Source organism: Mustela nivalis (genome assembly GCF_964662115.1).
Source record: "Mustela nivalis genome assembly, chromosome: 19".
NCBI classification, from domain to species: domain Eukaryota; kingdom Metazoa; phylum Chordata; class Mammalia; order Carnivora; family Mustelidae; genus Mustela; species Mustela nivalis.
The window spans coordinates 16,543,487-16,555,166 of NC_139038.1; the positions used below are offsets into that span (position 1 = coordinate 16,543,487).

At 61.8% G+C, this 11,680-nt stretch overlaps 1 protein-coding gene across 1 annotated transcript; it reads left to right on the forward strand.

The window, feature by feature from the left end:
• The first annotated feature begins 753 nt into the window (after positions 1-753).
• ZNF629 (zinc finger protein 629) lies at positions 754-9,958 on the forward strand. The gene is made up of 3 exons (XM_082714314.1): positions 754-1,413; positions 3,861-3,968; positions 4,121-9,958. The coding sequence occupies exons 2-3, from the start codon at positions 3,896-3,898 to the stop codon at positions 6,646-6,648; spliced, it is 2,601 nt and encodes an 866-aa protein (XP_082570440.1). The 5' UTR covers positions 754-1,413; positions 3,861-3,895; the 3' UTR covers positions 6,649-9,958.
• The last annotated feature ends 1,722 nt before the right edge of the window (positions 9,959-11,680 follow it).

Sequence of the window (11,680 nt, forward strand, 5' to 3'; positions counted from 1 at the left end):
GGCTTTTGCAAGGAGGAGGAAATCGTGTGCTGTGAGAAACCGCAGAGAAAGGGGGACCAGGAGGGGCAAAGGCCCTGAGGTGGGAGCGAGGTGTCAAAGGTGATGGAGCCAGAGGTATTCCGGACGGGGATGCACCCGGCTGGGAAGCTGGGTGACGGGGACAGCGCAGAGACCTGAGCAGGGGCAGGGCCCGGGGGCGGGGTGGGGGGCACTTCTGCTGGGGGCCACACACTCTGCACCTCAGATGTAGGCCCAGAGGGGCTGCATCCTCTTGAATAATTTCTGACACACAGTTTGTTCCTGCGCTCGCTCCTTCACATCCCGGGACAAAAACCCTGCTCGCGCTCTCCGGGCACCTCCTGTGGTCTACCACCTACACACTGTCAAACTTCTTGAGTTCTTGAGGGCAGAAAGCCTGATTCTGCTCAGCTGTGGGGTCTCTCCCACCTTTCTCTGCACAAATGTGCGAGCGAAATAATGGCGACCGTGGCCGCGAGCGCACTGCCGCCCTCCCCACAGCTCAGAAAAACGGGGGTGATCACCAACTGTGGTGAGGAGGAATGACATAAAGGGTGTAAGAACTGGGAGTCTAGGTAGCCGGGGCCTTGGGAAGCCACCAGTGTTCTCCGGGGGTTAGAGGTTTCTCCTGCTCTGAGCCAGGTACCCTCTGAGCAGCTGGGCAAGGGCCCTCCCTGGTCAGTGACACTGTGACACCCCCCCCCCCAACTGACTTCCCTCCTGCCACCAGGGCAGCTCAGAGGAGAGCCAAGTCCCTCCTGGCCGCCGGGGACCCTCAGCCCAGACTCCTGCTGTCGTGACTTATTTCATTCATGCCGTTTTCAGCCCGTAGGATACTCCCTCTTGGCATCTGCCCAGCCAGTCCATGCTCCCACCCCACCACCCAGGCATCTGAGCCCCATGCCTGAGTCCGAGTCCCAACAAAGGCAGGCCCCAGGGGACCGGCAGCCACCAAATCCAAGCTCGGGGTTGCCAGGAGTGGCCGGCGGAACCCCCTTCAGATGGAGAGCGGCCAGCGATCCAGAGACCCCTCACTGGCATCTGGGCTTCCCCCGAGGACGCGCTCCCGCTGCAGCCCGAGAGAGGGGCGTCTCGGCCACCTCCCCCGCTCCCTGTCCTCTTTTTTTCTTTTTCCCCAGGCTGCGGGAGGCAAAGGGTTAAATCCCATAGAGCTGATGCTCTGACTCCAGGCTAGAGGGGCCCGGGAAGCTGGGGTCACTTCCTGCTCCGTCCCAGTCACCCTGAACTGGTCCCCGGGTCCTCAGCCCGGGATCACCCCTTGAGAAGGACCCCAGAGTCCTCGGCGCCCAGCCTGCCCCCCGAGGCAGGGCATTCAAGGGGTTAAGTCCCCGGGGGCTGGATTCTGCCTTCCGGCCTTCCCCAGACCCCAGAGCCGTGAGTGGGGGACGCCTGGGTTCCCGGGGGGTGGCCCGGAGGGCCCGGGACGGCCGCCGGGAACAATGGGGCGCGGGAGGCGGGGGCGCACGGGCCTGCGCCCCCTCCCCGCCCCGGGCGCCGGCGGGGGTGGGGGGGGGCCGGGCCGGGGCCGCGAGGGGCCGAGGATTCTGGGAAGCGCGCGAGGGTCTGGCTGTGGGGGAGGGGAGGAGGGCGTGCGCATGCCGGGAAGGGGCCGGGGCGGCCGCGGGCGGGCGAGGCCGGGACGGGGGCTGCGGCCCGGAGCCGGGGCAGGGTCGCGGGGACGCAGGCGAGCGCAGGGCCGGGGTCTGCGCTGCGGCGGGAGGGGGCCGGGGCCGGGGCCGGGGCCGGGGCGGCTGCATTCCCGCGGCCGCGTCCACGTCAGGGTCCCCCTGGGCCGCGCTCCGGCCGCCTCCGCCTGTCCTTCCCCGCGGGGGGGGGGGGGGGGGGCGCCCGGGGTCCGAGGCCGGGGCCCGCGGCCTGTGCCCGGGGGGGGGGGGGGGGGGGGGCTCCCGGCGCTTCTTGCCTGCCTCGGCCTTCCTGCTTTCCTCCTCCGCGGCGGCCTTGGCTTTAACCCCTTCCCTTCTGCTCGCGACCGCCGAGCTCGCCTTTCTTGGGACCATCAAGGTACAAGAGGTCTTACCTGTCCCGGGAAGGCCAGCGGGCCTGTTCAGAATAGGCGGAGGCCCCTGCTCCCTTCGCTCCAAAGACACTCACAGACGGGGGAGGGGACATTTCATGGCCTACGAAGCTGCAGAAGTGAAGACATTAATTTACTTCCCAAAATCCAGCTCCTGTCTCCCCTGCCGCTGCTCGGCAGGGTGCAGCTCGCTCCTGCTACACTTGGGTGGCCTCCCAGCTGCCTCCTCCTGAGCCCTGTCTTCCTGCACCACTGCCCCCCTAGGCACTGGGCCCCTCCCACACAGCCTCTGGAAGCCAGGACCCTCCCCAGGGACTCTGTTTAGGCTCTAAACATTGTGGGAGCCTAGAATTTAGCTCCCGAGGACCTATTCCCTCCAGCTGGAGTCCCGTCACCCTTTTTGGAGGGATAGCTAGCTGTGAAGTTTTACCAGGAGGCCACTCCGAACTCCTGCTCCTTTGGCGCCAACCCGGTTGCAAACTGACCTTTAGAGGCATTAGACCAGATAGGTTTTCCAGGAACGAGGGGCATCTCCTCATTCACCATTCATTCAACAAAATGTCTAAAGCACCTCTTACGTGTCAGGCACTGTCCTAGGCACAGGGTACAGCCCCAACAAAACAGAACAAATGAAACAGAAGAAGGGCTGTTAATGGGGGCGGGCCTTCAGCCCGGAGTACTGTTTTGAGGTCATCGGCGCAGACTGTCAGGTCTAGTCACCAGATCCGACCAGCCAAGGAAAGTGGACGGTCCTGGGAGTTTCTCCGTGTCATGGCCCACAGGTTCTGTCTGAGCTTTCCTCATCACCGGTCTCCTGCCAGCAGTCCACGTTTATGAGTTTCACGTGACTCCCAAGGTCATCTCCCTCCCAGAGGCTGGGGCGAGCCAGACGCAGAACCTTGCATTTCTGGTCTGAGCTGTGGCACTTCCCAGCCCGTGACCTTGGAGAAATCTCCCCGAGTGTTGATTTCCTGATCTGTAAAATGGACCGCCGGACTCCTCGGTCCGATCGGGAGACAAAAGGACAGCACACCCACCCGGGCAGCGACTGGGCGGCCTCCACACATTCTCCCCTTCTCCCCTTTCCATTTCCCTCTCAAGGTCATCTCTGCAGAAGTCCCCCGCGGCTCCAGACTGCCCCCGCCCCCACCTCTGGCTTGAACTTTTTGTGCTCGGATAACGGGAAAGTGCCCCAGTCCTTTCGAGGGCCCCATCCCCTCAGGGAAATCTGATTGCTTTCGTGCTTGCTTGGCTTGCTTTTCTTTCTTTTCTTTTCTTTTTTTTTTTTTTAACTCTTCAAGTGTTCCAGGCACTGTAAGTTCTCTGGGCTCATAAGGAAAGTTTATTGGTCCCAATTAGCAGCCCCATTAAGGAGGAAAATTAGAGTCTTAATGAGCTTCCTCTGATTAGCAAAATAACAGGTTTCCCAGCCTCTGGGCATCAGAGGGGCGGGGTGAGAGCCTCCTTCCCCCGTGGGTGTCAGATCCTTCTGTAGCCCCCAGTCGGGGTTCAGAGGGTTATGACTGATGAGCTTTTAATTACACACTTACATTCACCTACCGGCTTAGTTGTGATCTTAAGATCTGGAGCAGGAATCGGGCCTGCAGGGGTAGGGGGGCCGCTGTGAGAACGGACGCCCGGAAAAATGGGGAGGTGGGAAACTGAAGTTCAGCCGAGCAGGAACACGGCCTGGGGCCAGCAGGTGAAGGAGTCGGGCTTGGGAAGTAAAGACACTTGCAGATCAGCTCGATCGTGTTCCTCTCTTCTCCCCTGTCCCCTCCCCCAGGCTCCCTGGAACACTGGGCAGTCCTGAGCTCTGGGATGGAGCCCGAGACGGCGCTGTGGGGCCCCGATCTGCAGGGTCCTGAACAGAGCCCCAGCGATGCTCACAGAGGTGAGGGCCACGAGAAGGGACTGCAGGCCTGACAAGACAGCGGCCCGCTTCAGGGAGGGGCCCAGACTCTGGGGGACACCAGGGGAGGGAAGAGCGCCCCGGCCCGTGCTCTGAAAGGAAATGGGGGCTGGAGACTCCCTTTCTCTCTGTAGGTGCCGAGAGTGGGAACGAGAGCCCTCCGCAGGAAAGCTCTGGGGAGGAGGTCATCTTGGGAGATCCCGCTCAGAGTCCCGAATTCAAGGACCCCGCAGAGATGGCCCCGGAGAGACCCTCCCAGGATCCGACAGTCTCTCAGGACTCCCCAACCCCACTGGGTCACCCCAACCCCTTGGACCAGCAGACCGCTCTGGATCCCCCCGCCCCCGAGGTGGTCCCTACGCCCTCGGACTGGACCAAGGCCTGTGAGGCCAGCTGGCAGTGGGGCACTCTGACCACGTGGAACAGCCCCCCCGGGGTCCCAGCCAATGAGCCCAGCCTCCGGGAGCTGGTGCAGGGCCGCCCTTCCGGGGCCGAGAAGCCCTACATTTGCAACGAGTGTGGCAAGAGCTTCAGCCAGTGGTCCAAGCTGCTGCGCCACCAGCGCATCCACACGGGCGAGCGGCCCAACACCTGCTCCGAGTGCGGCAAGAGCTTCACGCAGAGCTCGCACCTGGTGCAGCACCAGCGCACGCACACCGGCGAGAAGCCCTACAAGTGCCCGGACTGCGGCAAGTGCTTCAGCTGGAGCTCCAACCTGGTGCAGCACCAGCGCACGCACACGGGCGAGAAGCCCTACAAGTGCACGGAGTGCGAGAAGGCCTTCACCCAGAGCACCAACCTCATCAAGCACCAGCGCTCGCACACGGGCGAGAAGCCGTACAAGTGCGGCGAGTGCCGGCGCGCCTTCTACCGCAGCTCGGACCTCATCCAGCACCAGGCCACGCACACGGGCGAGAAGCCGTACAAGTGCCCCGAGTGCGGCAAGCGCTTCGGCCAGAACCACAACCTCCTCAAGCACCAGAAGATCCACGCCGGCGAGAAGCCGTACCGCTGCACCGAGTGCGGCAAGAGCTTCATCCAGAGCTCGGAGCTGACCCAGCACCAGCGCACGCACACCGGCGAGAAGCCCTACGAGTGCCTGGAGTGCGGCAAGAGCTTCGGCCACAGCTCCACCCTCATCAAGCACCAGCGGACCCACCTGCGCGAGGACCCGTTCAAGTGCCCCGTGTGCGGCAAGACCTTCACGCTGAGCGCCACGCTGCTGCGGCACCAGCGCACGCACACGGGCGAGCGGCCCTACAAGTGCCCCGAGTGCGGCAAGAGCTTCAGCGTCAGCTCCAACCTCATCAACCACCAGCGCATCCACCGCGGCGAGCGGCCCTACATCTGCGCGGACTGCGGCAAGAGCTTCATCATGAGCTCCACGCTCATCCGCCACCAGCGCATCCACACGGGCGAGAAGCCCTACAAGTGCTCCGACTGCGGCAAGAGCTTCATCCGCAGCTCCCACCTCATCCAGCACCGGCGCACGCACACGGGCGAGAAGCCCTACAAGTGCCCCGAGTGCGGCAAGAGCTTCAGCCAGAGCTCCAACCTCATCACCCACGTGCGCACGCACATGGATGAGAACCTGTTCGTGTGCTCCGACTGCGGGAAGGCCTTCCTGGAGGCGCACGAGCTGGAGCAGCATCGCGTGGTCCACGAGAGGGGCAAGACCCCGGCGCGCAGAGCTCAGGGCGACAGCCTGCTGGGGCTGGGCGACCCCGCCCTGTTGACCCCGCCCCCAGGAGCCAAACCACACAAGTGTCTTGTCTGCGGAAAGGGCTTCAACGACGAAGGCATCTTCATGCAGCATCAGCGCATCCACATCGGAGAAAACCCCTACAAAAACTCGGATGGCCTCAGCGCACACCCAGCCCCCAAGGCGCCTCAGTTCCGACCCGCCAGGCTCCCCTTCGGAGGCAATTCCTACCCAGGAGCTGCGGAGGGCCGAGCTGAACCCCCCGGACAGCCCTTGAAAATGCCCGAGGGGCAGGAGAGCTTCAGCCAAAGGCTGGGCCTGCTCTCGTCCAAGTCCCACATGTGTTCCCACTGTGGAGAGAGTTTTCTGGATCGGGCCGCGCTCCTCCAGCATCAGCTCAGCCACGGCAATGAAAAGCCCTTTCTCTTCCCTGATTATAGGATTGGTCTAGGGGAAGGGGCCGGGCCCAGCCCCTTCCTAAGCGGAAAGCCCTTTAAATGCCCTGAATGCAAAAAGAGCTTTGGCCTCAGCTCTGAGCTGTTGCTGCACCAGAAAGTCCACGCCGGGGGGAAGTCCCAGAAGAGCGCGGAGCTGGGGAAGAGCTCTTCTGTCCTTCTGGAGCACCTCAGGAGCCCCCTGGGGGCCAGGCCCTACAGCTGCTCAGATTGTGGGGCCTCCTTTCTTGATCGCCTGGCGCTCACCCGGCACCAGGAGACCCACACCCAAGAAAAGCCCCCCACACCCGAGGATCCCCCTCCAGAGCCAGCCACCCTGTCCACGGGCCAGGAAGGTGCGGCAGAGGCCCCCACCCCCACGGGGAGTGGCCACCATGGGGACGGGGAAAACCCCAAGACCGTCTTGGAAGAAAAGCCCTATTTGTGCCCTGAGTGTGGAGACGGCTTCACGGAAGTCGCAGCCCTCCTCCTCCATCGGAGCTGCCACCCTGGGGTCACCTTGTGAAATGGGTCTGGAGACCAAGGGCCTCTCTCTCCTGAGAGGAACACTGGCTCTCCCCAGAGCTGGTGTGGGGGGAAAGGAGGAAAACCCTATCCGGTTGTAGAGAAGCGGAGGATAAAGAACCCGGGGTAAAAATAGTTCTTTCATATCAGTGACGAGAAACCCTATAAAAATGTTGGTGGGAACCACTTAATAAGGCAGTAGAGAAAAACTGTTGGGTTAGAAACCCTCTAAATATGTAGGAAAAAAAAAAAAAGCCCTTTAAGTCTGTAGCAGAAAAACCCTATAAACCATAGTGGATAAAAGCCCTATTAATTGTAGGAAGAGGTCCCAATACGTCTCTAGACAACCCTATAAAACTGTATCAAAATCCTTGTGAAACTATAGGGTCGGGGAAGTGCAGGGAATCCAGTGGCATTGACTTGAAAGGAGTGACCCTCAGAAGGTGTAGCAGAGCCTCCCGAGGACTTGTCCGCAGTGTCCCTCCCCCTGGAGTTCGGAGGGGGCCTCTCTCCCAGAAGCCTTGGACAGTGACACTGAGGAAAACGTTCAGCTGGGGACTAGTGTGGGGAGAGGAGAGAAACAAGGGAGGAGGAGCCCCCAGGCCCACAGAGAAGAACTAACCCAGGGAGCTAGGAGGAGGAAGTTCACTCGCTGCCCTGGGGCTTCCTCGGGGGGGTGAGGCCGCTCTTAGGGGATCGCGTGTTAGAGGAAGAGGCCCACGGAATTCCTTAGGAGGGAGAACCCAAAAATGGGGAAGGAAAAAAAAAGTGATGTCAAGCCTTTTCAAAGGCTCAAGCTTGGGGTGCATAGAAACTTCAAAGAATACTGGGTAACCACCACAATAGGGGGCAGGGAGGGATTTCTGTTAGGGTGCTTTGAGGAGAGCAAGCCAAGGTGAAGTGGTGTCCGGATGGAGGCCAGCAAACTCGGGGCTGCCCAGTGCTCCCCGTTTCCGGGAGCTTGTTAAGCTGCAAGTGCAAGCAGATCCCAGCTCGGCCACCAGGGCTCTCCTGGAGACTTCGACTCCAAGAGGCCTCCCCAGATCTCCCGCCTACCCATTCTCAGGTCTCACCGTCAGGAGCTGTCTCCTGCCGTCTGCCAACTGCCACCAGACTCGCTGCCGTGGCAGCTCGCGTCCTCGAATTCTGTCCTCAGTGGAGAGGGGGAACCCGCTGCTAGTCGACCTCCAAAGAATAAAGCCCTTCAGAGACTCCAGGCTTGTGTGTGGTTAAATCCTCCCTAGACTTCTCTTCTCCGAGTCAAAAGAGCTACGTGTCGGTTCTCTGTGGCCACGAGGGACAGCGAGTGGACAGAACAGAGCGCTCGGATTAGCTGGCAACCTGCTTTTTTAAGCCTCACTCTCCCGCCTGAGCTGTTAGCCAGGCTGCTGGCGGGATGAGCCAGCCGGCACGCAGCGGCGGCATCCAGACACCCCCAGATGGGGCCACGGGTCCCTGAAGAGCATCCGGAGGCCTGACCACCTTCCTCGCGCTGGTACTTGGAGCACTCTGAGGTGGGGATGACCCACCCGATCGTGGCCTTGGAAGGGGACAGACCCCACCTCTCCTCCTCAGCCAGAATCCTCCAGAGGGAAATGGAAGGATGAGAAACCCGCTCCCGGCCTGGCCCGTCTCCCATCCTCATACACACACGGGGATGCTCCTTCATTAACCGAGCCCAGCCCGCTACCACGGCTGGGTGTGTGTGTGCGGGCGGCAGGGGTGGGGGGATCCAGAGACTGCTGCCCTCGGAAATGGTCGGGCGGAAACTCTCGCGACCCCTGTAACAAGAGCCACCCTCGAGCCCAGGAGACCCTGAAAGGAGAGGACTCCGTCCGGTGCTGGGTCCAAAGGAAGTGCCCGTGGGCCCCACGCTGGCACCCGCTGTGCGTTGCGGTCCTCGACTCGGAGAACGGAGATGCTGGCTGAGGGGGCCTTTCCCTGGAGAGGGCGACCCGCGTTCCTCAGAGCTGTGGAAGAGACCTCTAATCCCACGACCTAAAAGCCCGAAAGGTGAGAGCACTTCAGCCTTCATCTCTCCTGCCCGCCCGAGATGACCTTAAGTTCAAAGGATCGAAATCTAGAACACTGTAGGAGGAGAAGCCCAGGCCCGCTGGGGGGAAGGGAGTGGCCGGCCTTGGGTAGTGGTGGGGACACCTGGTCGCCGTCTGCATAAAGCCGCAGCCCACCCAAGTGCCGGGTCAGGAAGCACCGCTGGGATCTGCCCCCCGAATCTCTACCGACAGAAGCATCAGCAGAGGGGGTGTCCCTGTGAGACTAAGGAAGAGGAGGCCGTCCTCCAAGTCAAAGCAGATTTGTTCTAAGACGGTAGTAGAAAGAAACCAGTTGTAGAGACAAACCCCTTGGAAAGCTAGAAACAGCTCCGCTTGGAAACAGGTCTGAGGACTCGGTCTTCGGAAGAGTCCCGGAGAGCAGCCTGTGGGGCTCCGGGGCCGGTCGGGGGCGGTAGCGGGGGAGGTGGCCAGTGTGGTCGGAGGCCGGCCGTCAGCCTGCTGAGGACTAGGGTGTAGCATACGTAGTAGGACGCTTGCATGTGTGGGGACAGGTGAGTGCCAGCGGTCTTGGCTCCGGTGCTGAATGGATGACGCGGGCATGACTAGTTGGGGTCCGGGCTTTTCTAGCAGGAAAGGGGCAGGATCGGAGACCTTTGGGGCATGACCTGTGCTCTCTTGCCCACGTCCCCAGACGTCTTTACCCAGGTGCTTCCCTCCTAGAGCGAGCTGCATCTTGGGAGGAACGAAGCAGGGAGCTGGCTTGGGGAGGCGGCCGTGTCCAGAGTCCCTCCGGCCAGATGAGGCGAAGGCCCAGGGGGACGGTCGTGGCACATGCCCGCCAGAACTCAGTCCAAAAGGTGCAGCATAGCCAGAGCCTCTTGTCCGGCTCCTCGCAGGCCTGGCTTCAGGCTTCAGCAGTGCCCTGGGGGAGGGGCCCAACAGACCGGTCGCAGGGGCACTGGCGAAAGCAGAGGGGAGAGGAGACCCTGATCTGAGCTTAGGGAGCAACTTGAACCTCTGTGGAGGTCACATGGGAACTCGACAGAACTGGGCATGGATCCTGAATGGTGGGGACACGTGAAACGGTCACAGCCAAGAGGGGAGACTCCATGACCCTGCTCCGGAGGCGAGCAGCCCCCAGACGCCTTGGCCCCCATTAGGGAAGCCCCACTCAACCTGACTTGTCCCCGTGGAGTGAAGAGAGGCCCCACTTTTGAGTGTTGTGTGTCAATAGCAGTGTTGTGTCACCGGTGGTCATGTTGATTAGTCGAAGAGAATAAAGGGATAAGGTTTCCCGGGTGTTTCCTGTCTTGTCTTTCAAGCCTGGACACGCAGAAGGCGCTCTGTCCTCTCCCGGGGCCAGGGGCTCTGTGTCTGCTCAAAAGCTCAGCTGGGCCCCTTCTCGCAGCTGCCCTCAAATTCCCACACGTTGCTCACAGGGAGAAGCCAGAGGGTCTATGGGTCGTCAGAATCCCCGTGCTAGGGAGAAACACGTGGGGATGGTGGCAGAGCCAAGCAGCTCTTGGTGGTGCCCGGCTTTTGCCACCAGCAAAATGACCGCTGGGCGGCTGCCTGGTGATCCTGGCACTTACTGGCTCTGGTCCGGCCAGGCGGCCCCAGGGAGGCCTCTCCTGTCACAAGGAAAAGCTCCAAAGATCTAGTTCCAAAAGCCGGTGGCACCTCCCCTGGTCCGCCTGGGGCCCAGTCAGCCCACCTCTGGAACAGAGCCTCCTAGACCCTGAAGAGGCATGGGTCGAGCTCTCCCCCCAGGAGGCAGCGACAAGCCCTCACTGTGTGGAGAGGCTCGGAGAAGGGCACCCCTTGCCCAAGATCCACAGGAAGGCAGTAAGGGAAACCAGAACGGGTGGGAGCAGGCTCCGTACCCAGCCAAACCTGTCCTCCCCCAGCATGGGACCTGCCTGGGCCTGGCCTGGGCTCCACACTGTCTGGCCAGGCGGGGCTGCCCTCGCTGAATCCTCGGTGCCAGGCCTGCCTCAGCTGCCATCTCCGGGGCCTAGGCCGGGCCACGGCCCCCTGAACAGCCACCTGAGAGCCACAGTTGCTTTAACCTGTAGCCTGCCTCTGCCCCGGCCTGCAGGGAGCCTCCTGTCCCAGCCAGGAAGCTTTCTTTCCACTTTCTCTGCACCTCTCTGACCCAGACCTCCAGCGCGGTCTCGCTGTCTCTCTCCTTCCCCTGCCGGAAGTGGGGCAGTAAGTTAGGGACAAGGGACTTGCCTTTCACGGGGAGGCGAGCAGGGAAGATGATCCTGCGTTTTGGGCTCACCATCCTGGTCCCAGCGCAGGAGTCTTCAGTCAAATGAGGGGACTTCAGGGAGCACAGTGATTGGTTCGGAGACTTAGCACAAAGGGCTGTGGACCCAGACATGGTGCCTGCCACAGCAGAGGGTCAGGAAGCTGGCTGGAGGGAGTGACCTGAGGCAAAGGGCAAGGGGTGGGGTGGGGTGGGGGGTAGAACGTGCAGAACACTACGCTGGCTAGGCGGTAGCACAGAGACCAGTAGAGACAGGTAAGGCAGAGAACAGAAGCCAGAGTGGGGTGCACCTTGCCTGAGGAGCCTGGGGTTAGGGCACCATCTGGAGGAGAGAGACGACCTTGCCCTCCGCCCTCCCCGCCATGGTGGCGGTTTTGTAGGTCGAACTCAGGAGGGAGAACTGGATCTTAGCAGCGTAGCTGTAGCCAAAGCCGCGGATAAAGACGGAAAGTAGTGAAAAAAGGAGAGGGGGTAGCCTAGGGCGGGAGGAGCAGGGCCGGCAGAAGACGGCGTGAGAACAACCAGGAGGGCCGCACCAGGTCCAAGGAAGTTTCAGAGAGTGGGCAACGCCAGACACGCGGCCGGACTGCGCGGCCAATCCCGCAGCAGTAGCTCTAGTTCTAGCTAGAACAGGTGCATTCACCATGACGCCTGCTGAGGGGGAGCTCTGGCCCATCCTAGGGGCCCAGGGTATCACAGAGCCACGGAGGCCACTGGGGGTTACTGGGGATTGTCAGGGACCTGAC

Coding starts and splice junctions, on each gene's coding strand:
- ZNF629 (XM_082714314.1), top strand. CDS start 3,896: ATGGAGCCCGAGACGGCGCTGTGGGGCCCCGATCTGCAGGGTCCTGAA. Junction 3,969..4,120: donor CCCCAGCGATGCTCACAGAG/GTGAGGGCCACG, acceptor TTCTCTCTGTAG/GTGCCGAGAGTGGGAACGAG.